The sequence below is a fragment of the Leucopleurus acutus genome (genome assembly GCF_964270905.1).
Source record: "Leucopleurus acutus genome assembly, chromosome: 18".
Lineage (NCBI taxonomy): Eukaryota > Metazoa > Chordata > Mammalia > Artiodactyla > Delphinidae > Leucopleurus > Leucopleurus acutus.
The window spans coordinates 4,440,435-4,466,246 of record NC_139160.1 but is presented as its reverse complement, the minus strand read 5'-3'; the positions used below and the strand labels follow the sequence as shown (position 1 = coordinate 4,466,246).

The following is a 25,812-nucleotide window of genomic DNA, read 5'->3' as shown; positions in this document are numbered from 1 at the left end:
CCGGCTCGCGACCTGTCGCCGTGGCGCGGTCCCCCAGCGGCAGCCCCGGTGCCAGGCTCCTTTTGCAGCACGCGAGACGGATTTTCACGTGTGTCCCCAGCACTTTAGCAAACCGGCCGCCGCGGTCCCGCGTGTGCCCGCCCCGCTCACGCTCGTGTGTGCAAATCCCATCCTGTGTTCCCCCCAGCGCCAAAGGGCATTTTTTTGGTTGTGGTGGGTTTTTGGCTTTTGTTTTATTCCCTCTCAGTCTGTAATTCAGGAAGCTCGTGGCACTTGGGGGTAGTATCTGAGTAGGGGCTGGCTTTCTGTTCGTGTGGGTTTTGCGTGATGTTAGATTGTCACCCTGCTGTATCTCAACATTAAACAGCCTGTCTTTTCGTTGAAGAGGACGGGGGTTAAAATGAATGAAGACCTGAAGGTCAATGTAAGCGGGCTGCCTCGGGATTATTTAGATGCCGGAGCTGCGGGGAACGTCTCGGCTGCTGTCTCTTCCCAGGTTCCTGGCGTGGAGCCAGAGCCAGAGCTGGTTGTCAACCCGTGGGACATTGTCTTGTGTACCTCGGGAACCCTCATCTCCTGTGAAAATGCCATCGTGGTCCTTATCATCTTCCATAACCCCAGCCTGCGGGCGCCCATGTTCCTGCTCATAGGCAGCCTGGCGCTTGCAGACCTGCTGGCCGGCATTGGACTCATCGTCAATTTCGTTTTCGCCTACCTGCTGCAGTCAGAAGCCACCAAGCTGGTCACCATTGGACTGATTGTCGCCTCTTTCTCAGCTTCTGTCTGCAGCTTGCTGGCTATCACTGTTGACCGCTACCTCTCCCTGTATTACGCTCTGACCTACCACTCGGAGAGGACAGTCACGTTTACCTATGTCATGCTTGTCATGCTCTGGGGGACGTCTATCTGCCTGGGACTGCTGCCCATCCTGGGCTGGAACTGCCTCCAAGACGAGTCCACCTGCAGCGTGGTCAGACCCCTCACCAAGAACAACGCCGCCATCCTCTCCATCTCCTTCCTCTTTATGTTTGCGCTCATGCTTCAGCTCTACATCCAGATCTGTAAGATCGTGATGAGGCACGCCCACCAGATAGCCCTGCAGCACCACTTCCTGGCCACCTCGCACTACGTGACCACCCGGAAGGGGATCTCGACCCTGGCCATCATCCTGGGGACCTTTGCTGCTTGCTGGATGCCTTTCACCCTCTATTCCTTGATAGCTGATTACACCTACCCCTCCATCTACACCTATGCCACCCTCCTGCCCGCCACCTACAACTCCATCATCAATCCTGTCATATATGCTTTCAGAAACCAAGAGATCCAGAAAGCGCTCTGCCTCATCTGCTGCGGCTGCATCCCGTCCAGCCTCTCGCAGAGAGCGCCGTCACCCAGCGACGTGTAGCGGCACTCCACTTAGGAGCCTGCATTACCAAGCTCTCCCACTGCCTGGCCAAGCGGTTGAGATGCTCTCCTTAAATTCTTTCTGTTGGATTCTCTCTGAAGCCACAGGAGCACTTTGAAGCATTTATTTAGATAAGTTAAGTGATTGAAGTGAAAATAATGTTACCAGTGTTTTCACCCTTTGAAAACAATTGAGTTCTTTGCTCAATACAATTTCGTTTTGTTTGGGGTGGTTTTTTTTGTTTTTTAAGTATTTTATTTGGAGGCAGAGTTTTTGTTTCATATTGTTTGGAAGATTGGTAGTGTGGGGGGGGGGGGAAGGAAGGGGTATGACATGGCCATGAAATTATAAAAAGTAAATTGGTCCCAGAGTTTCTACCTGGACTTTAAAATAAAACTGAGTTATTGAGGAGAATGGAGACATTACTTCTTCCAGACCGTTTTTTTTTTTTTTTTTAAACATCAAGGTAGATTTTCAGTGCTGCATGTATCTAACAATACAATCACTCTGAAGCCAGTGGAAATAGTTTACATGATTTACGTTTGGAAGGGACATGATTTTATTAACATGAACTCAGTAATAAGTTACCAACACTGAAACCATGAACCCATTCTTTTTCATTCTTTCTTTACTTTCAGCAATTACTGTTCACAAAAATTATTTTGGTACTCCTAGGATGGTTGTAATTCTTTCTGCATGGCTGCCTTTGTCAGCGAGACCGCTAGTTTCAAATGTTGCCATGTATATCCAGAATCAAGTGAGTCACTTTTCAATATGGTTTTTCCATGTGTCCTTCTAAAATGAAATATGAAATTTGTTGCGATTTACATATGAAGTAGGATTGATTAGGTACACCACAGTAGTTTTTTCAGCTACAGTCTGTGTTCAGGAAACAAAAGAAAAAAATTAATAACATTATTCAAAGTGGATTAAATTGATTTTAGTATATTCCCAAAAATAATTAATGTAAAGCTATATCACAAAATATGAAAAGCATCACTTGTCCCATTTCTCTATATCTAAGAATGTATTAATAGTTATTCTTGGTTGAGATAAACAGTATTACGTACTGTAGACCAAGTATTTCTGGTTCATACTGTCTGTGGTGTCAATGCATTTGAAACAAGTGGTCTCCTGCTTTACTGATCAAGTTGTGAGTAAATAATATACATATCTGATTGTGATGTATAGCAGCTACATTATGTAAGTTTACAAGCAGAATGACCACATGGCTGTTCATGAAAAGTTAAATTTGAGCCCCTTTTCTTTCTTTTCACCAGAAAGCAACTTAAATTCAATAAAAACTATATTGCCTGTTTTCAGAGAGCAAGGAAATGATACAGAAGAATTAATTTTAAACATACCGTATAATGATTGTGTTTGATCGTCATTTCTGTCAGCACAGACAGATGTTTTGGACACAGATACCTTCCCTCCACTTGCAGTGTACTTATAGCTGTGTCTATACAACCAGTGGGAGAATTTCTGGACAGCCCATCAACTTAACCCATTCAGGTGTTGGAAGACCAGTATTTCAGGGTCCTTGGGGAATCATCTGTAATCGGTTAACCTCATTGGTCCCTCCCAAACGTTGTGCCCACGGTGGTCTGAGGTCCATTCTGGCAGCCTGCGTGCTGAAGCCCTCTCTCCAGAGCACCTCCCAGTGCAGCGCGAGTGTGAATCGATCCTACACTTGAATCCGTGCCTCCTCTCTTATGTCACTTACGGTAGAGGAGAAGGGTTGAAACATTTCAGAAGTGGGAAAGGATTTTCAGTCCACAGAACTGGATGACCCATCTCAACCTTTAAAAAATTCTTCAGGGCTTCCCTGGTGGCGCAGTGGTTGAGAGTCCGCCTGCCGATGCAGGGGACACGGGTTCGTGCTCCGGTGCGGGAGGATCCCACATGCCGCGGAGCGGCTGGGCGCGTGGTCCGTGGCCGCTGAGCCTGCGTGTCCGGAGCCTGTGCTCCACGGCGGGAGGGGCCACAGCGGTGAGAGGCCCGCGTACCGCAAAAAAAAAAAAAAAAACACAAAAAACCCCCAAATTCTTCAACATGTGATGGAGTTGGTAGGTTGAATGTGATGAGTTTTGTTTGTTTTTAATCGCTTGAAAGTTAATAGCATCTCCACGGGAGAAATGGCTAAGGTCAGTTGGTTTTGACGAGAGCTGGGAAATATCCATAATGAGGTTTGAAAGCAATAAATGTGTTTTTGTAGAAATGGTGGTTGCCATTTGCATATCTCTAATAGTAATTATAATGATCATAATAAGTACGGTTTTTCACCACGTGTTGTGTGCCGGGCCCCATGCTGGGCGCTTTATCTGCTCTGTTGCTGTATTCACAAAAACACACATTTATAGTTAAGAAAACTGAGGCTCAGAGAGGCTAAGAAATTTGTCCGAGGCCACAGAGCTTCAAGGGTAAAGGAAGGATATGAATCCAGGGTTTCCGGAGTCTATGCCTGTCTCCTTCCCTGCACGGGACTAACTTTGATGCCTACCAGGATATGAGGGAAATGATATATAATATGTTAATGTCACTAAGGTTTTAGTCCTACAATTAAGACATAAAGCTTCCTGTTTAAAATTACGTGGGGGACTTCCCTGGCGGTCCAGTGGTTAAGACTACGTGCTTCCAATGCAGGGGCACAGGTTCAATCCCTGATCGGGGAACTAAGATCCAACATGCCACATGGTGCAGACAGAAAGTAAAAAAAAAAAATAAAATAAAGTAAAATAAAATAAAAGGACATTCTATTAGACAACAGTAAGTGTTTTAAAAAAATAAAATAAGATTACATGGTTTGTGACTATCAACGTGGTCCTACCTACAGGAACGAGGCCCGTTTTTATTATATTCAGTTCTCTTCTTCGCTAAGCATTTCCCCCGTTTGGCGCCAAGGCCATCCCCCAGAGGCACATGGCAATATTTTAATGCAAAGAGGCGAGGGCACCCTTATTGTGCAGAGATTTTCCCTTCCTTTACTATTTTCAACTTCCTGTTATATACTTACATCAGTATATAATGGTCTTGCAAATATTAGCTAAATAGCTGCTTTTGCCTCCAGTTTTTAAAACATCTGATTTCAGCTGAGATTTTTTCATTCAATTGTAACATGTTCTTACTGTTTACTTTCAGTTGTGAAGATTTCTGGATGTTTATGTGATTTCCTCAGAGCTTCTTTGTCTCTGTGGGGTTAATGATTAAGAAATGTGCACGTCTTGATATATGTGTGTACGTTTGTGTATGTGTGCGTGTGTACATCTATATATGCATATATACGTTCAAGAATGTGAACTTTGCAGCAGGACTAAAAACATCATAGAAAACAATCATGTTTCCAACAGTCCTAAGGTTAGCAGGTAATCTTTTACTCCATTTGATTAAAACTTTCAGCTACCAAGATATTTGTATTATTTCCAGTAGAAAGAGTTATCCTGTAACAATGACAGTTCAGTTACTTTACCAGAATCCTTAGTCAAGGCTAATTATCCAGGTAGTGGCTATCCTGGGTTTTGTTTCCTTTTATCCCTGTAACTCTGATTCTTTGTCTCAGTCACGTTTGTTTCTTGGCGGTAAAGGGGGCTGTCTTCCCTCTTGGTACCTGGAGGCAGAGGGGGTGATGGGAAGAGCACCTCCTTTCCCAGAGGCCTAAAGGGAACAGTCATGTTCAGTAGGGGAAAATTCCTCCACTGACTTGGCAGGCAGGAACAGTCTTGGAGTCCTCCAGAATTTAAAGCAGGATTTAAACACGTGTAAAAGAGAAAATGAGAAATAAATGAAAGTATTTTGGAGACGTCGTAAACTTTTTGTTTTTAGAGAACTACTTACTCCATTATTAAAATAATGATTAACTTTATTTCATGATAGTATATACATCGTATGAAATTAGGACAACTTACCATTTCAAATTTAAAATACATATTAAGTAAGTGACTGCGATGGTGTTTTATTAAACAACGTTTATGTTTCCATTTTGATTATATGCCTGGTGTAATGAAGGAACAGACTGCTTTCTTGTCCCCTTTAAAAAATGGAATAATTACTGGATGGTTTTGATATCTGGTTAGAATTTTAAAATCTGGTTGGAACTTTTAGAATCATCAAACATAGTTTATATACATCAAGGAAGTAAAAACATGGTTGGAATTAGCAAACAGATCTACTGGCCTCTGGCGAACAATGCAGAAAAAATTACTGGTAATTTCGACTAGGGATCCTCAAAATTGAAATATTTAAAAGGCATACGGATCATCTGAGATTCTTATTAAAATGCAGATTCTGGGCTTCCCTGGTGGCGCAGTGGTTGAGAGTCCGCCTGCCGATGCAGGGGACGCGGGTTCGTGCCCCGGTCTGGGAGGATCCCACATGCCGCGGAGCGGCTGGGCCCGTGAGCCATGGCCGCTGAGCCTGCGCGTCCGGAGCCCGTGCTCCGCAACGGGAGAGGCCACAACAGTGAGAGGCCCGCGTGCCGCAAAAAAAAAATGCAGATTCTGCTTCAGGAGGTCTGGGGCGTTGCTAAAGTTCTAGCAAGTTTCCAGGTGACGCTGATGGTGATGCTGACAGTGTGTAGCCAATACTTTGAGTCACAGGCGACTTGTCACGCCTTTAGCGTTCTTTAAAAAAAGTATATAAACCTCTGATAAGGATAAATAATTTTTTAAATAATAATTATAATATAAATACTTAAGTTATATAAATATAATTATATATACAATACAAATAAATACGATACACATTTAAATTATAATATATTATATATATATGTTTAAAGTGTTTACTCTTGTCAGAAGTTAAAAGGTAACTAGTCTGTGTTTAATGGATTTGAACTTTGAACTCTTCCTAGAATTTCTCAGGATCTAGTAAAGACTTTTTCCTGGTTAGTGTCCTCACTGTTTGAAATTCGGATTACCATTACCTTAGGGTAATTCTTTCAGAACTTAATATAACAATGCAATATATACATGAGTATACGTAGCAACAAAGGTTTTCATCTCCATATTTTCAAGAAGGATAGTTTTCCCTATGACACATGGGGTTTGTATCTGGGGGGCTGTGTGTGCCTGCATGATTTCATCTTGAAATAACTGAGATGAAAACTTCTGTTCTCTGTGTCCTAAAATTCAACTGAACTGATCCTAGAGCAACCCTTTCCTAGCCAGGCAAATCAGAGAAATTTTAAATATCTCACCTTGATTTTTGACATTTATCTGTAATCTTCTGTTATTTTCAGCATTAAAAATGCTATTAATGTTAACAGTTATGATGGTCATTACATCCACTGTACTTCTTTTCGGCCCAAGGACGTAAGAGTATTTTTTTTTCCAATAGAAGTATGTTAAAGTACATAGTTAAAGTGGGTTTTAATAGATAACTTTAATATCTCCACAGTATAAAATATTTACAGAAGAAATCTAAGAATTTTTTAATCATAAAAATTCAAATAATAGCATCAAAGCACCAGGGAACAAATTTTCAATTGAAAATAAGTTTGCAGCAGAAATGAAAGCACTTCCTAGGGCACAGATTTCCCTGGTAACTGACTACAATTACAAGTAGTGTATTTTAAAAGGAAAAAAGAACATCTTAATGGCATTCTCTGAAAGGTAACAGAAGTCTAGGTTACTGAGCTGAAACCTAAGGGAAAATTGGTTTGATCCAACTCTATCCTTACTCCTTCCAGGATCCTTTTGAAATAGGGGCAAATTTATTCTTGGATGCTATAGAATCTGACAATCGGAAGGAAATTTACAGAGTGGAATCTTCTATATCGAATCTAAATCTTCCAAGTCAGGGTATCTTTGGAAACTAGAGTCCCACATTTACCCCCAAAGCTTAGCAGCATTTTAATATCCCTAATCACAGTCTTCCTTATGACACTCTAATTCTGCTTACCTTGGCCCAGCCCTGGAGATGCAGAGAAGGCCCTAGTCACAGTCAACGTTTATACCTTGCAAATATCCATTAAACGGCATTCTCTTCTTCTTCAAACAGTGTTATCCCAACGACTTAAATCATTTTTCCGGATTGGTTTCATTTTATATCCTTTTGATCCTTTTCCTTTTGAGCCTTTTTTCCATGTCATCTGCCATTTCTCTGCAGCCTCTTCAACTCTAGTAATCAAAACTGGGCTCCAGTGGCCCACTAAATGTGGAACTCCTTGAGGCAGAACGACTGATTACCCTCTGCATCTGCTGGCCGAGTGGCCATGGGCCTTCAAGCAGGGAGCCCAACCAGAAGCATCAGCATCTCCTGGGAACATGTTAAAATGCAGCATCTCAGGCCTCAGCCCAGACCTACTGACTCAGAAACTTGGGACGTGAGGCCCTGCAGTCTGACTTTTAACAAGCCCCCCAGAGGGTTCTGATGCACACTTGAGTTTGAGAACCATGCCGTTCAGCTCTGACCAAATCCCGACATCGTTCTGACATAACTAAGGGCGTTAAGATCTCATCAGGCCTAGGACCCCACTGGCTTTCCTGCTGCCTGTGCCCTGTTGGATGATTCTGGTTTGTGGTGTGCTACCTTGCACTAATTACTGTGGCACTTGTCGCTTTTTTGGGGGGTTATTTTCTAATTCGTCAAGGTCAGTTGAACTTCTGCCCCTCCCAGCAGGGCCGTTCCACTGTCGTGCACCACGTATGTCGTGCTGGATGGCAGTCTAATGGATGTAGAGACAATTCAGTGAGAGGGGAAAAGTCCAGCCAGACCTCCTGCTTGGCATCGTAGAGACTAGTCTGGTGCTTTTCCTGTACGTGACCTATCTGTGAACCTTCCAGAATATTCCACAGGCAAGGCGGTGGTCCGGCCACGCATCATCTGTCTATCCACACCCACCATCTCCGGCCGTGGGACGTGCTACTCACACCCACACGTGCATGTACACAGCACGCCCTCGCCCCTCCTCTCTCACTGTACGTACCTCCGCCTTCCTTCTCCGTTGCCCAGGTCTGAAGTCGTCGGTGGGGACGCCCAGAGGATGAGGGCCTCGAAGGTGGTTGACTGTGTGTCTGACCCTCAGGCTGGTTCAGTGGTGCCAGGACAAGAACACGGACGTGATTACACAGGGAGCGCGGTTCCTACGATATAGGCTGGCGGTCACCTCACCCCCCGCCCCCAGTACACACACCAACCTCCTCATCCTGTTGCTTACAGTCCAGAAAGGTCAGGAAAGAAGAGCAATAGTCAGGTATTGAGCAGGACTCCTGTGGGTTCTAGGGACTGCCTGGAGGCTGGAGCCAAGCTGCATCTGGTGACTCAGCAGAGTAGGATGTCATTTCCACGGGTGTGTACCCTTCCAAATCACTGCATTGATTTGGTCACTTTTCTTTAGGAACGTTTGAAGCTATGAGAACATAACCTATTTTAAAGATCAAAAAATGATTATTAAAGACACTCTGCCTTTGTCAGTTCAAGATCCAGTGTAAGAAGCAGCACATCCTGCAATAAAGGACACAGAGGCACTTTGCCCCCTGAGGAGGCTTTGGGACAAAGGCGGCTGCTCTCCCAGCCCAGTGACCAAATACTTCACAGATGTGGATGCACAGGAGAATCTGGCTTGTCTTCAAGTGAAAATCTAGGTATTTTTGAAACATCTGAATCCAGAGTTTATGACTGAAGTTAAGGGAAAACACTGGTCTCGCAGCCCCCAGCGCTACCCCAGGGACCTCGCTCCCTCTGAATGTTTCCACCCCGTGGGAAGGTTGTCCTGGGACAGGGGCTTCCTCTTAGCCCTCCCACCCTCAACAAACTTAACCTTGTAAACAGGCTCCACCCGGGGTGAGAAGCAGAGCCGGCCCTGGTTCAGGCTGTTCTCATTCAAAAGCCATAGCTCTGCGTTTAGGTCATTGCTTTAGTTCTGGGACAGGTGGCAAATCCTGAGAGGTCTTTTCATTTTTGAAAAGTGAAGCTTATTTCACTCTATCCCACCCTGCTGTTGGTGTGAAGATGGTTTCTTCCATCTCTCAGACTTGGTTTCCCCTCTAGTTACTGGCCAGCTCTTACTGACTTCCTCCAGGAAGCCCCCCTGGGTTGAAGAGGTTTGGGGAAGAAAACCTATCGGCCTCAGTGTGCCTGCCTCTACCTGCAGACCTACCAGAGTGACAGGGCTTGAGTCAGCAGTGTTGACCATAGCTACCATTTCTATTGGAGTAAAAATAGGTTTATGATTGTAAGAGGGAAGATGTCAATCAATGGCTACGTAGTCTTCATGAATAAAATGATTGGGAACACAGACCACCTGGGTTCACATCATTTCCGATTGCCGGCTTTGGGGTGCATTACACAATCTCTCTGAACCTCTGTGTCCTGGTTTTATGAAATGAGCATGACCTAGAAACCCACCACACAGCCTGGTGATATGGGACACAGGAAGGGTTTAGCATGTAGTGCTTTGCACAGACCTACTTAAATGTTATTTTGCATTAGTATTATTATTAGTGCTGCTGCTAATGGGTGTATTGACTTACTCATTCTTTTTTTTTTTTGGCTGCATTGGGTCTTCGTTGCTGCGTGCGGGCTTTCTCTAGTTGCGGCGAGCGGGGGCTGCTCTTCGTTGTGGTGCACAGGCTTCTCATTGCGGTGGCTTCTCTTGTTGTGGAGCACGGGCTCTAGGTGTGCGAGCTCAGTAGTTGTGTTGTGCGGGCTCAGTAGTTGTGGCTCACAGGCTTAGTTGCTCTGCAGCATGTGGGATCTTCCTGGACCAGGGCTCGAACCCGTGTCCCCTGCAGTTGGCAGGCGGATTCTTAACCACTGTGCCACCAGGGAAGCCCCGACTTACTCATTCTTCATACCCTTGAAGGTAGTATTTGAAAACTAGCCTTCAAAGGGGGGATGCTTACACATCGCAGGTTGAGAGCCAGTCCTACAAGGCTCCTCCTTCTGTGGACCCTGGTGCTCTGCTCTGCATGTCCTGGAGCTCAACACACTTCTGGGCCCAAATCGTCCAACAATTTATTCGCTTAATAAGTGACGCCGCATTTCAGAAGTCACTGCATTTTCAACACAGGCGCTAGGATGTTTCCATGCCCAAAACATCAGTACAAAACTTAACAGATGCACTAGTCAATGCCGTCCTTTGTCACAGCAGGGCCGGCAAGCTCGGAAGAGGGATTTGCAAATTTGCAATTACAGGAATATAGGTAAATTGAAGAAACTCTCAAAATATGCTAACCAACAAAAACAGAATTTTTTTACAAAGCAGGACAGCTGCTTTCTTAGTTCTCCTGAGGGAGAAAAGCACAGATTGTCTACTTTCCAGTCAGCCAAGTTTACAGGCTTTCTAAGAAGATGGTCTATATATTTGATGAAAGATTTCACTGAAAACGATGGATTTGGCAGTTCGTTTCCGTATAGCAGTCAACTGACTCATAGAACTTGAGACCCAAGAATCATAATCCTTACGTCAAGCGACATCTAGCAAGAGGATATTCATGGAGTGCGTGCGTGCGTGTGACCTATGTGGTCTCATTCTAGGTTTTGAAACAGTTTCAGAAACTGTTGAGGATATATAAAATCAAGCTTGATTTTTCTGCAAAAGGTATGAAATAAAATGGGAACGGGCAAAACTGAAGCATCAAGAACACATACTCAGTTTTTCCAAACGTGTTTTTATATACTTTGAAAAGCATACAATTCCGTGATTAGTGAGTTATTCTTAATGTCAGTGTTACATATTTTGGATTGTATAATTTTGTTTGGTAAATATTTAGAACTATCAAATCTAAACAGTTACTATTAAAAGCTGTATCGGGCTTCCCTGGGGGCGCAGTGGTTGAGAGCCCGCCTGCCGATGCGGGGGACGCGGGTTCGTGGCCCGGTCCGGGAAGATCCCACGTGCCGCGGAGCGGCTGGGCCCGTGAGCCATGGCCGCTGAGCCTGCGCGTCCGGAGCCTGTGCTCCGCAGCGGGAGTGGCCAGAACAGTAAGAGGCCCGCGTACTGCAAAAAAAAAAAAAAAAAAAAAAAAAAAAAAAAAAAGTTGTATCACTGGTTACTTAAGAGAAATAAAATAAAATAACCATCAGCCCTATTTCTGTTTATTCCTATGTATGTCTATCTATTTTGATCACATAGAAAAGCTCTGGAGCGGGGCTGTCTGACGGAGCTTCCTGTGGCAATGGGGAAGTTCCGTGTGTGCTATTCAGTACGGTAACTGCCAGGCTCGTGTGACTACTGAGCATTTGAAATGTGGCTAGTGAGACTGAGGAGCTGAATTTTTAATTTTGTTTCATTTTAATCGATTTAAATGAAATTTAAAAAGCCATGTGGCTCTTAGCTACGGTACTGCACAGCACATATCTAGAGATGCACTACTTCTCTCATGGAGACAACCACAAGAAAGACGAGTTCCTTTGGTTTGTTTGATTTAGGATTCAGCCGAGGCAGGGAATGCCCAGGATCCCGGGATGGATGTAGAGAAGGGTCACCCAGGGAGCTTCCTAGAGCGATGGGTCTCGGGGGCGTGGAGTCGGCTTTACCGAGAACAGTTCTCCATGGGTCAGTCCTTTGGGGTTGATAGCAACTCATGGGGCCGTGAAGGATGCACACATACCCCCCAAGCCAGCCCCAGACACCCAAGCCAGCCCCCCGGCTTCCCACCCACATGATCTCTTTGCTGTGCGTGGCGTCAGTTCAGAAGACCTCCCTGTGGGTCCATCTCCCGCCTCACACCTTCCTGAGTGTGGACGCTGAGGTCTGGGGCAGATCCGAGCCCCCAGGTTTACTGGCTGCCACACCGTCTCGGGCCAGGTGTCCTGTGCTAAGGTGGTTGGTTTGTGCCTGCCGTTGGGGACGCCTGTCCGAGTCCTGGGCTCTCGCTTTCTGCCCGCGCCGCCTCGGGTGAGTCATTTCACTTCTGTAAGCACAAACGTCCTCCTCTGTGAGATGCTGCTCTTGAGATCACGGAGATACAGTGGCATCCCTGACGGACTCCCAAGGGGGCTGTTGTTATGACTGTGAACGAGAATCTTCCTGCGTGTCAGCATAAGCAAGTGTCCCCTAACCTAAGAAAAGTCAGGTATCATTTCCCAAACGGGTGAAGCAAGCCTAGAGAGATGAAGGGCGGCATCCACAATCACAGGACTCGGAGTGGGTTGGTCCACCTCCCGCTTCCCAGCACAGGGCTCTTCGTCTGAGGCTGGTCTAAAGTGATGGAGCAGAGGAAACTTAGCAGATTTCAGTGAGACTCTCGTCACACTAAAGAAGTGGAAGTCCTGGTTCATTGACTGACACTTCAGAAAATTCAGAAAAGCACAAAGTAGGACTCATACATCTATCATTCCTTTTTTTTTTTTTTTTTTTTGCTGGTACGCGGGCCTCTCACCGTTGTGGCCTCTCCCGTTGCGGAGCACAGGCTCCGGACGCGCAGGCTCAGTGGCCATGGCTCACGGGCCCAGCCGCTCCGCGGCATGTGGGATCTTCCCGGACCGGGGCACGAACCCGTGTCCCCTGCATCGGCAGGCGGACTCTCAACCACTGCGCCACCAGGGAAGCCCCGTCTATCATTCTTCTACCCATTGAAAACGACTTGGAGTAGTTGTGTATTTTCTTTCATTTCTTTCATTTCTTTCATGAATGCTTCTCTAAAACCTCAGCTCATACTGTTGTAAGTGATGATCGCTAACACGTACAGGGCCCGGCACAGTGCTGAGTGCCTCACCTGCATTCCGTTGTAGACCATAATTTGTTAACATGCTGTTGTGTCACTTCATGTATGGTGAACACATTTCCACAGGCATGGCCTGGTCTCTGACCACATACATACTTATTAGTGACTCTATAGAATTATATCGGATGCAAATACTGTTGTTATTTAACCAGTCCTCTTTTTATTGATTATCTAGCCAATTTCCAGTTTTCTAGTTGGAAACACACTTTAAGGAATAGCCCCGAACGCACATTTGCCCACATCTAGGATTTTTCTCTAAAAATCCTAGAAGTGGGGGAGTTCCCTGGAGGTCCAGGGGTTAGGATTCAGTGCTTTCATTGCTGTGGCCCGGGGTTCAATCCCTGGTCAGGGAACTAAGATCCCACAAGATGTGGAGCGTGGCAAAAATATAAACAAACACTACATAACTTAGTATTGTTCGTCTTTCATTTGTATAAAAAATAATATGATGCTATTTGCATCCTTTAAAAAAACAAATTAATTAATTGAAAAAATCCTAGAAGAGGAATTACTGCATCAAATTTCCAAACTGCCCTCCAGGTAACAATTCACAATCCTACCATCAATTCGTGCAGATGTCCTCAGTAGCTTCGGTTTTATTCTATGTATGTTTGCACACATGACGAAGCCAGGATGATTCGGATGATTCTGCTGAGTGAGTGACGGCCTGGTAGGTCATACCCCAATGGTACAGTGGGCTCCATCTCAACCCAGAGGCACAAAGAGGAGAGATGTAAGACTCCAGGCAAATGGGGAAGGAGGGCTGAGGACGACCTCGCCCCTCCCCTCGGCACCGGTTGCATTTCTGTTAGTCGATGCGCCCATTTGGGGACACCATATTTGGAAATGGTTACAGATAAATTGGAATAAATTCAGTTTAAAAAGTGATTAAAGGGTCAGGAAATAGAGTCGATGAGGAAAGATGAAAAGAATTGGATTATCTGTCCTGGAGGAAAGGAGGCCAATTAGTGACCTAATTACTACCTTAAAGTTATAAAGAACTTGAAAGAGAGCGTTTTTTTCAGTATGAATGGAGTATTGAATAAGAAGGATAGATCATATTAAAACTGGATTTTTTCCAGTTGGATACAATGAAAAGGCTTTCAATGCATTATCTCATTTAATTTTTTTTTTTTTTTACATCTTTCTTGGAGTATAATTGCTTTACAATGGTGTGTTAGTTTCTACTTTATAACAAAGTGAATCAGTTATACATAAACATATGTCCCCATATCTCTTCCCTCTTGCGTCTCCCTGCCTCCCACTCTCCCTATGCCACCCCTCCAGGCGGTCACAAAGCACCGAGCTGATCTCCCTGTGCTATGCGGCTGCTTCCCACTAGCTATCTATTTTACGTTTGGTAGTGTATATATGTCCATGCCTCTCTCTCGCCCTGTCACAGCTTACCCTTCCCCCTCCCCATATCCTCAAGTCCATTCTCTAGTAGGTCTGTGTCTTTATTCCTATCTTACCCCTAGGTTCTTCATGACATTTTTTTTCTTAAATTCCATATATATGTGTTAGCATATGGTATTTGTCTTTCTCTTTCTGACTTACTTCACTCTGTGTGACAGACTCTGCGTCCATCCACCTCATTACAAATAGCTCAATTTCGTTTCGTCTTATGGCTGAGTAATATTCCATTGTATATATGTGCCACATCTTCTTTATCCATTCATCTGATGATGGACACTTAGGTTGTTTCCATCTCCTGGCTATTGTAAATAGAGCTGCAATGAACATTTTGGTACATGACTTTTCTTTTTAGCTATTTATATTTTATTTTATTTTTTAACATCTTTATTGGAGTATAATTGCTTTACAATGGTGTGTTAGTTTCTGTTTTATAGCAAAGTGAATCAGTTATACATATACATATGTCCCGATATCTCTTCCCTCTTGCATCTCCCACCCTCCCTATCCCACCCCTCTACGTGGTCACAAAGCACCGAGCTGCTCTCCCTGTGCTATGCGGCTGCTTCCCACTATACCACATGATCTTTATTTTTTTTAACATCTTTATTGGAGTATAATTGCTTAACAATGGTGTGTTACTTTCTGCTTTACAACAAAATTAATCAGTTATATATATACATATGTTCCCATATCTCTTCCCTCTTGTGTCTCCCTCCCTCCCACCCTCCCTATCCCACCCTTCCAGGCGGTCACAAAGCACCGAGCTGATCTCCCTGTGCTATGCGGCTGCTTCCCACTAGCTATCTACCTTACGTTTGGTAGTGTATATATGTCCATGCCTCTCTCTCGCTTTGTCACAGCTCACCCTTCCCCCTCCCCATATCCTCAAGTCCATTCTCTAGTAGGTCTGTGTCTTTATTCCTGTCTTACCCCTAGGTTCTTCATGACATTTTTTCCCTTAAATTCCATATATATGTGTTAGCATACGGTATTTGTCTCTCTCTTTCTGACTTACTTCACTCTGTATGACAGACTCTAGGTCTATCCACCTCATTACAAATAGCTCAATTTCGTTTCTTTTTATGGCTGAGTAATATTCCATTGTATATATGTGCCACACCTTCTTTATCCATTCATCCGATGATGGACACTTAGGCTGTTTCCATCTCCGGGCTATTGTAAATAGAGCTGCAATGAACATTTTGGTACATGACTCTTTTTGAATTATGGTTTTCTCAGGGTATATGCCCAGTAGTGGGATTGCAGGGTCATATGGTAGTTCTATTTGTAGTTTTTAAAGGAACCACCATACTGTTCTCCATAGTGGCTGTACCAATTCACATTCCCACCAACAGTGCAAGAGGGTTCCCTTTTCTCCACACCTTCTCCAGCATTTATTGTTTCTAGATTTTTTTATGATGGCCATTCTGACTGGTGTGAGATGATATCTCATTGTAGTTTTGAGTTGCATTTCTCTAATGATTAATGATGTTGAGCATTCTTTAATGTGTTTGTTGGCAGTCTGTATATCTTCTTTGGAGAAATGTCTATTTAGGTCTTCTGCCCATTTTTGGATTGGGTTGTTTGTTTTTTTGTTACTGAGCTGCACGAGCTGCTTGTAAATTTTGGAAATTAATCCTTTGTCAGTTGCTTCATTTGCAAATATTTTCTCCCATTCTGAGGGTTGTCTTTTGGTCTTGTTTATGGTTTCCTTTGCTGTGCAAAAGCTTTGAAGTTTCATTAGGTCCCATTTGTTTATTTTTGTTTTTATTTCCATTTCTCTAGGAGGTGGGTCAAAAAGGATCTTGCTGTGATTTATGTCATAGAGTGCTCTGCCTATGTTTTCCTCTAAGAGTTTGATAGTTTCTGGCCTTACATTTAGGTCTTTAATCCATTTTGAGCTTATTTTTGTGTATGGTGTTAGGGAGTGATCTAATCTCATACTTGTACATGTACCTGTCCAGTTTTCCCAGCACCATTTATTGAAGAGGCTATCTTTTCTCCACTGTATAGTCCTGCCTCCTTTATCAAAGAAAAAGGGTTTACCTCTGGGCTTTCTATCCTGTTCTTTGATCTATCTTTCTGTTTTTGTGCCAGTACCATACTGTCTTGATTACTGTAGCTTTGTAGTATAGTCTGAAGTCAGGGAGCCTGATTCCTCCAGCTCCGTTTTTCGTTCTCAAGATTGCTTTGGCTATTCGGGCTCTTTTGTGTTTCCATACAAACTGTGAAATTTTTTCTTCTAGTTCTGTGAAAAATGCCAGTGGTATTTTGATAGGGATTGCATTGAATCTGTAGATTGCTTTGGGTAGTAGAGTCATGTTCACAATGTTGATTCTTCCAATCCAAGAGCATGGTATATCTCTCCATCTATTTGTATCATCTTTAATTTCTTTCATCAGTGTCTTATAATTTTCTGCATACAGGTCTTTTGTCTCCTTAGGTACGTTTATTCCTAGATATTTTATTCTTTTTGTTGCAGTGGTAAATGGGAGTGTTTTCTTGATTTCACTTTCAGATTTTTCATCATTAGTGTATAGGAATGCCAGAGATTTCTGTGCATTAATTTTGTATCCTGCAACTTTACCAAATTCATTGATTAGCTCTAGTAGTTTTCTGGTAGCATCCTTAGGATTCTCTATGTATAGTATCAAGTCATCTGCAGTGACAGCTTTACTTCTTCTTTTCCGATTTGGATTCCTTTTATTTCCTTTTCTTCTCTGATTGCTGTGGCTAAAACTACCAAAACTATGTTGAATAAGAGTGGTGAGAGTGGACAACCTTGTCTTGTTCCTGATCTTAGTGGAAATGCTTTCAGTTTTTCACCATTGAGGACAATGTTGGCTGTGGGTTTGTCATATATAGCCTTTATTATGTTGAGGAAAGTTCCCTCTATGCCTACTTTCTGGAGGGTTTTTATATAAATGGGTGTTGAATTTTGTCAAAAGCTTTCTCTGCATCTATTGAGATGACCATGTGGTTTTTCTCCTTCAGTTTGTTAATATGGTGTATCACATTGATTGATTTGCATATATTGAAGAATCCTTGCATTCCTAGAATAAACCCCACTTGATCATGGTGTATGATCCTTTTAATGTGCTGTTGGATTCTGTTTGCTAGTATTTTGTTGAGGATTTTTGCATCTATGTTCATCAGTGATATTGGTCTGTAGTTTTCTTTCATTGTGACATCCTTGTCTGGCTTTGGTATCAAGGTGATGGTGGCCTCGTAGAATGAATTAGGGAGTGTTCCTCCCTCTGCTCTATTTTGGAAGAGTTTGAGAAGGATAGGTGATAGCTCTTCTCTAAATGTTTGATAGAATTCGCCTGTGAAGCCATCTGGTCCAGGGCTTTTGCTTGTTGGAAGATTTTTAATCACAGTTTCAATTTCAGTGCTTGTGATTGGTCTGTTCCTATTTTCTATTTCTTCCTGATTCAGTCTTGGCAGGTTGTGCATTTCTAAGAATTTGTCCATTTCTTCCAGGTTGTCCATTTTATTGGCATAGAGTTGCTTGTAGTGATCTCTCATGATCTTTTGTATTTCTGCAGTGTCAGTTGTTACTTCTCCTTTTTCATTTCTAATTCTATTGATTTGAGTCTTCTCCCTCTTTTTCTTGATGAGACTGGCTAATGGTTTATCAATTTTGTTTATCTTCTCAAAGAACTAGCTTTTAGTTTTATTGATCTTTGCTATTGTTTCCTTCATTTCTTTTTCATTCATTTATTTTTGATCTTCTGATCTGATTTTTATGATTCTTTCTTTCTGCTAACTTTGGGGGTTTTTTGTTCTTCTTTCTCTAATTGCTTTAGGTGCAAGGTTAGGTTGTTTTTTCGAGACGTTTCCTGTTTCTTAAGGTGGGCTTGTATTGCTATAAACTTCCCTCTTAGAACTGCTTTTGCTGCATCCCATAGGTTTTGGGTCGTCGTGTCTCCATTGTCATTTGTTTGTAGGTATATTTTTAATTTCCTCTTTGATTTCTTCAGTGATCACTTCGTTGTTAAGTAGTGTATTGTTTAGCCTCCATGTGTTTGTATTTTTTACAGATCCTTTCCTGTAATTGATATCTAGTCTCATAGCGTTGTGGTCGGAAAAGTTACTTGATACAATTTCAATTTTCTTAAATTTACCAAGGCTTGATTTGTGACCCAAGATATGATCTATCCTGGAGAATGTTCCATGAGCACTTGAGAAAAATGTGTATTCTGTTGTTTTTGGATGGAGTGTCCTATAAATATCAATCAAGTCCATCTTGTTTAATGTATCATTTAAAGCTTGTGTTTCCTTATTTATTTTCATTTTGCATGATCTGTCCATTGGTTAAAGTGGGGTGTTAAAGTCCCCTACTATGAATGTGTTACTGTCAATTTCCCCTTTTATGGCTGTTAGTATTTGCCTTATATATTGAGGTGCTCCTATGTTGGGTGCATAAATATTTACAACTGTTATATCTTCTTCTTGGATCGATCCCTTGATCATTATGTAGTGTCCTTCTTTGTCTCTTCTAATAGTCTTTATTTTAAAGTCTATTTTGTCTGATATGAGAATTGCTACTCCAGCTTTCTTTTGGTTTCCATTTGCATGGAATATCTTTTTCCATCCCCTTACTTTCAGTCTGTATGTGTCTCTAGGTCTGAAGTGGGTCTCTTGTAGACAGCAAATATATGGGCCTTGTTTTTGTATCCATTCAGCCAGTCTGTGTCTTTTGGTGGGAGCATTTAATCCATTTACATTTAAGGTAATTATCGATATGTATGTTCCTATTCCCATTTTCTAAATTGTTTTGGGCTTGCTATTGTAGGTCTTTTCCTTATCTTGTATTTCTTGCCTAGAGAAGTTCCTTTCGCATTTGTTGTAAAGCTGGTTTGGTGGTGCTGAACTCTCTCAGCTTTTGCTTGTCTGTAAAGGTTTTAATTTCTCCATCAACTCTGAATGAGATCCTTGCTGGCTTGAGTAATCTTGGTTGCAGGTTTTTCTCCTTCATCACTTTCAATATGTCCTGCCAGTCCCTTCTGGCTTGCAGAGTTTCTGCTGAAAGATCAGCTGTTAACCTTATGGGGAGTCCCTTGTGTGTTATTTGTTGTTTTTCTCTTGCTGCTTTTAATATGTTTTCTTTGTATTTAATTTTTGACAGTTTGATTAATATGCGTCTTGGCGTATCTCTCCTTGGATTTATCCTGTATGGGACTCTCTGTGCTTCCTGGACTTGATTAACTATTTCCTTTCCCATATGAGGGAAGTTTTCAAATATAATCTCTTCAAATATTTTCTCAGTCCCTTTCTTTTTCTCTTCTTCTTCTGGAACCCCTATAATTCGAATGTTGGTGCGTTTAATGTTGTCCCAGAGGTATCTGAGACTGTCCTCACGTCTTTTCATTCTTTTTTCTTTATTCTGCTCTGCAGTAGTTATTTCCACTATTTTATATTCCAGGTCACTTATCCGTTCTTCTGCCTCAGTTATTCTGCTATTGATCCCTTCTAGAGTATATTTAATTTCATTTATTGTGTTGTTCATCGTTGCTTGTTTCATCTTTAGTTCTTCTAGGTCCTTGTTAAATGTTTCTTGCATTTTGTCTATTTCCAAGATTCTGGATCATGTTTACTATCATTATTCTGAATCCTTTTTCAGGTAGACTGCCTATTTCCTCTTCATTTGTTAGGTCTGCTGGGTTTTTATCTTGCTCCTTCATCTGCTGTGTGTTTTCTGTCTTCTCATTTTGCTTATCTTACTGTGTTTGGGGTCTCCTTTTTGCAGGCTGCAGGTTCGTAGTTCCCGTTGTTTTTGGTGTCTGTCCCCAGTGGCTAAGGTTGGTGTAGTGGGTTGTGTAGGCTTCCTGATGGAGAGGACTCGTGCCTGTGTTCTGGTGGATGAGGCTGGATCTTGTCTCTCTGATGGGCAGGTCCATGTCTGGTGGTATGTTTTGGGGTGTCTGTGGCCTTATGATTTTAGACAGCCTTTCTGCTAATGGGTGGGGTTGTGTTCCTGTTTTGCTAGTTGTTTGGCATAGGATGTCCAGCACTGTAGCTTGCTGATCATTGAGTGAAGCTGGGTGCTGGTGTTGAGATGGAGATCTCTGGGAGATTTTCACTGTTTGATATTACATGGAGCTTGGAGGTCTCTTGTTGACCAGTGTCCTGAAGTTGGCTCTCCCAGCTCAGAGGCACAGCACTGACTCCTGGCTGCAGCACCAAGAGCCTTTCATCCACATGGCTCAGAATAAAAGGGAGAAAAAGAAGAAAGAAAAGAAAGAAAGAGAGAGAGAGAGAGAGAGAGGAAGGAAGGAAGAAAGAAAGAAAGAAAAAGGATAAAAGAAAAAAAATAATGTAAGGTAAAGTAAAATAAAGTTATTAAAATAAAAAAATAATTATTAAGAAAAAAATTTTTTTAAAGAAAAAGCAAAAACGGACGGATAGAACCCTAGGACAAATGATTAAAGCAGAGCTATAGAGACAAAATCTCACCCAGAAGCATACACATACACACTCACAAAAAGAGGAAAAGGGGGAAAATCATAAATCTTGCTCTCAAAGTCCACCTCCTCAATTTGGGATGATTTGTTGTCTATTCAGGTATTCCACAGATGCAGGTACATCAAGTTGAATGTGGAGCTTTATTCCGCTGCTTCTGAGGCAGCTGGGAGAGATTTTCCTTCTGTTCTTTGTTCGCACAGCTCCCAGGGGCTCAGTTTTGGATTTGGCCCCGCCTCTGTGTGTAGGTCGCCGGAAGGCATCTGTTCTTCGCTCAGACAGGACGGGGTTAAAGGAGCCGCTGATTCGGGGGCTCTGGCTCACTCAGGCCGGGAGAAGGGAGGGGTACGGATGTGGGGCGGGCCTGCGGCGGCAGCGGCCGGCATGATGTTGCACCAGCCTGAGGCGTGCCATGCGTTCTCTTGGGGAAGATGTCCCTGGATCCCGGGACCCTGGCAGTGGTGGGCTGCACAGGCTCCCCGGAAGGGGGGTGTGGATAGTGACCTATGCTCGCACACAGGCTTCTTGGTGGCGGCAGCAGCAGCCTTAGCGTCTCATGCCCGTCTCTGGGGTCCGCGCTGTTAGCCGCGGCTTGTGCCCGTCTCTGGAGCTCCTTTAAGCGGCACTCTTAATCCCCTCTCCTCGCGCACCAGGAAACAAAGAGGGAAGAAAAAAGTCTCTTGCCTCTTCGGCAGGTCCAGACTTTTTCCCGGACTCCCTCCCGGCTAGCCGTGGTGCACTAGCCCCCTGCAGGCTGTGTTCACGCCGCCAACCCCAGTCCTCTCCCTGCGCTCCGACCGAAGCCCGAGCCTCAGCTCCCAGCCCCACCCGCCCCGGCGGGTGAGCAGAGAAGCCTCTCAGGCTGGTGAGTGCCGGTCTGCACCAATCCTCTGTGCAGGAATCTCTCCGCTTTGCCCCCCGCACCCCTGTTGCTGTGCTCTCCTCCGCGGCTCCGAAGCTTCCCTCCCCCGCCACCTGCAGTCTCCACCTGCGAAGGGGCTCCTAGTGTGTGGAAACCTTTCCTCCTTTACGTCTCCCTTCCACTGGTGCAGGTCCGTCCCTATCCTTTTGTCTCTGTTTATTCTTTTTTCTTTTGCCCTAACCAAGTATGTGGGGAGTTTCTTGCTTTTTGGGAGGTCTGAGGTCTTCTGCCAGCATTCAGTAAGTGTTCTGTAGGAGTTGTTCCACGTGTAGATGTATTTCTGGTGTATCTGTGGGGAGGAAGGTGATCTCCGTGTCTTACTCTTCCGCCATCTTCCCGGAAGCCCTCCATGACTCTTTTTGAGTTATTGTTTTCTCAGGGCATATGCCCAGTAGGGGGATTGCTGGGTCATATGGTAGTTCTATTTGTAGTTTTTTAAGGAACCTCCATACTGTTCTCCATAGTGGCTGTACCAGTTCACATTCCCACCAGCAGTGCAAGAGTGTTCCCTTTTCTCGACACCCTCTCCAGCATTCATTGTTTCTAGATTTTTTGATGATGGCCATTCTGACTGGTGTGAGATGATATCTCATTGTAGTTTTGAGTTGCATTTCTCTAATGATTAGTGACGTTGAGCATTCTTTCATGTGTTTGTTGGCAGTCTGTATATCTTCTTTGGAGAAATGTCTGTTTAGGTCTTCTGCCCATTTTTGGTTGGGTTGTTTGTCTTTTTGTTATTGAGCTGCACGAGCTGCTTGTACATTTTGGAAATTAATCCTTTGTCAGTTGCTTCATTTGCAAATATTTTCTCCCATTCTGAGGGTTGTCTTTTGGTCTTGTTTATGGTTTCCTTTGCTGTGCAAAGCTTTGAAGTTTCATTAGGTCCCATTTGTTTATTTTTGTTTTTATTTCCATTTCTCTAGGAGGTGGGTCAAAAAGGATCTTGCTGTGATTTATGTCATAGAATGTTCTGCCTCTGTTTTCCTCTAAGAGTTTGATAGGCCTTACATTTAGGTCTTTAATCCATTTAATCCATTTTAATGGATTTTGAGCTTTAATCCATTTTGAGCTTATTTTTGTGTATGGTGTTAGGGAGTGATCTAATCTCATACTTTTACATGTACCTGTCCAGTTTTCCCAGCACCACTTATTGAAGAGGCTGTCTTTTCTCCACTGTACATTCCTGCCTCCTTTATCAAAGATAAGGTGACCATATTTGCATGGGTTTACCTCTGGGCTTTCTATCCTGTTCCATTGATCTATCTTTCTGTTTTTGTGCCAGTACCATACTGTTTTGATTACTGTAGTTTTGTAGTATAGTCTGAAGTCAGGGAGCCTGATTCCTCCAGCTCCGTTTTTCGTTCTCAAGATTGCTTTGGCTATTCGGGGTCTTTTGTGTTTCCATACAAATTGTGAAATTTTTTGTTCTAGTACTGTGAAAAATGCCAGTGGTAGTTTGATAGGGATTGTGTTGAATCTGTAGATTGCTTTGGGTAGTAGAGTCATTTTCACAATGTTGATTCTTCCAATCCAAGAACATGGTATATTTCTCCATCTCTTTGTATCATTTTTAATTTCTTTCATCAGTGTCTTATACTTTTCTGCATACAGGTCTTTTGTCTCCTTAGGTAGGTTTATTCCTAGGTATTTTATGCTTTTTGTTGCAATGGTAAATGGGAGTGTTTTCTTGATTTCACTTTCAGATTTTTCATCCCTAGTGTATAGGAATGCCAGAGATTTCTGTGCATTAATTTTGTATCCTGAAACTTTACCAAATTCATTGATTAGCTCTAGTAGTTTTCTGGTAGCATCTTTAGGGTCCTCTATGTATAGTATCATGTCATCTGCAAACAGTGACAGCTTTACTTCTTCTTTTCCGATTTGGAGTCCTTTTATTTCCTTTTCTTCTCTGATTGCTGTGGCTAAAACTTCCAAAACTATGTTGAATAAGAGTGGTGAGAGTGTGCAACCTTGTCTTGTTCCTGATCTTAGTGGAAATGCTTTCAGTTCTTCACCACTGAGGATGATATTGGCTGTGGGTTTGTCATATATGGCCTTTATTATGTTGAGGAATGTTCCCTCTATGCCTACTTTCTGGAGGGTTTTTATCATAAATGGGTGTTGAATTTTGTCAAAAGCTTTCTCTGCATCTATTGAGACCCTTTTATTTTTAAATTGATGTAAAGTTGATTTACAGTGTTGTATTAATTTCTGCTGCACAGCAAAGTGATTCAGTTATATATATAGATATAGATTTTCAGTCATATAGATATCCTTTTTTTACATTCTTTCCCATTATGGTTTATCACAGGATATTGAATAGAGTTCCCTGTGCTCTATGGTAGGACCTTGTTGTTTATCCAACACTTTTGAATAAATAAGACCAATTCCACCACTCAGCCAGTCCACCTTCCTGTTCTATGGGTAGTTCACACACATGTGGGATGAAAAGAGCAAACAATAGTTATCGCAGCACCCTTTGCAATAACAAAAAATGGCAGGTTGGAAACCAACTCATATCCACTAATAAATCAGGGTTAAATCCATGAAGTTCCTTCCATACAATGCAACGCGATGCACTCATTAAAGTTCAAAAAGCCAGCTCTTACGTGAATAAGGTACGGAATAATCAAAAGCATATCGTGTTAACTTATGTGGAAATAAATGAAGAGCAACAGGTGCAGGCCATGTATTCCGTGCCTGCCCGGCCTCTATCACGTGTGTCTGGGCAGAGACTCCAAGGCAGGCAGAAGAGTGGGAGGTCCTAGTGGACCCAAGGGAAGGTTTCAGGTGGGCCCTGACCGGAGGCTGCCGGCGTGGGGAGGCTGGAAGCAGGCAGGCCACGAGCAGGGCGTCCTGTGTCATTGGTACGGGGACGTATTTGGCCTTCTCTCGCAGGTCCTAAGTTTCAAGCAGGGTCAAAAATTGGGGACGTCTTATTTTTCGTGTCAGCAGAATCTTCTCTAGAGAAGAGCTGCTTTTGTTTGAGTCGGTGATGGCCAGGGTAGAAGCCCGTGAATGTCCAGATTAACGAGCTCTGCATAATGAAAGGGGGATGGGGAGACTCAAAGGTAGAGTGGAGACAGGGAAAACGGAGAGAGCGAGACCCCAGGAGTGGCCACTGAAGAATAACTTTGAGAGAAAAATATGGAATGGGGATTTAACTAAGCTGGTTGCTGTGAAGTGTGGGAGGTCACATCCTGTCATCCATTTCCCTGTGAATTCTTAAGGAAAATCGGCACTGCTCAGCCGTGCTTTGTACGTGGGCTTTGTACGTGGGCTTGCTTTGGGGAGGGGCTGCAGCGCAGTCAGGGTTGCTATGGGAACAACCTGGGGGCCACCGTGGGAGATTAGACACATAAAGTGACGCCACGACTCATTCTTCTCCGGTAACGCTATCTTAAAGCAGGCCCTGCCTTTGTGGAATTTTGTGTCCACTAAGTTACTGTATTTTCCTTAGTCGTACTTTGGTTTTCAGGTAACGTTATCATTTCAGTAAAACAGTGTCTGTGGACAAGAAAAAGTCTATAGGGGTAAACTGGGATTTGAACATAAAGGAATTTATAATCAGCTGGAGGCCACGTGCAGGGATCATCTCTTCCAGAAAGTTCTTAAGGCACCAGGCTTTTAAGGTAAGCAGTGGCACAAAGTATCCAAAATGATGAATAACGTGGGAATGTCACCATCCCTCTGAGTTTCTGTGAAGGTGCGATCTTGGTTCGTCTTATTGGTACCTTGCGTGAGCCTCTCCTTGAGGATACGAGCTGGGTCTCCTGAGGTCCTCCACACATTTTAGTATGAAAATAAAAATTGCTTAGGATGCTGGGATAAGATTTATCCTCCAATATGAGTTTTTCTCCTTCTCTTAGTATTATACCCAAATTTTGGCTGGGGTACATGCCTGCCCAGAAGAAAAACTACACTTAACGTTCCTT

The 25,812-nt window shown here is 43.2% G+C and overlaps 1 protein-coding gene across 1 annotated transcript; it reads left to right on the top strand.

Moving 5' to 3' along the window:
• Window positions 1-391: 391 nt before the first annotated feature.
• On the top strand, window positions 392-1,405 carry GPR12 (G protein-coupled receptor 12; the record flags this gene model as incomplete). Its single annotated transcript, XM_082859252.1, has 1 exon — window positions 392-1,405. Exon 1 carries the CDS (start codon window positions 401-403, stop codon window positions 1,403-1,405), a length of 1,005 nt encoding a protein of 334 aa, XP_082715378.1. The 5' UTR covers window positions 392-400.
• Window positions 1,406-25,812: the final 24,407 nt, after the last annotated feature.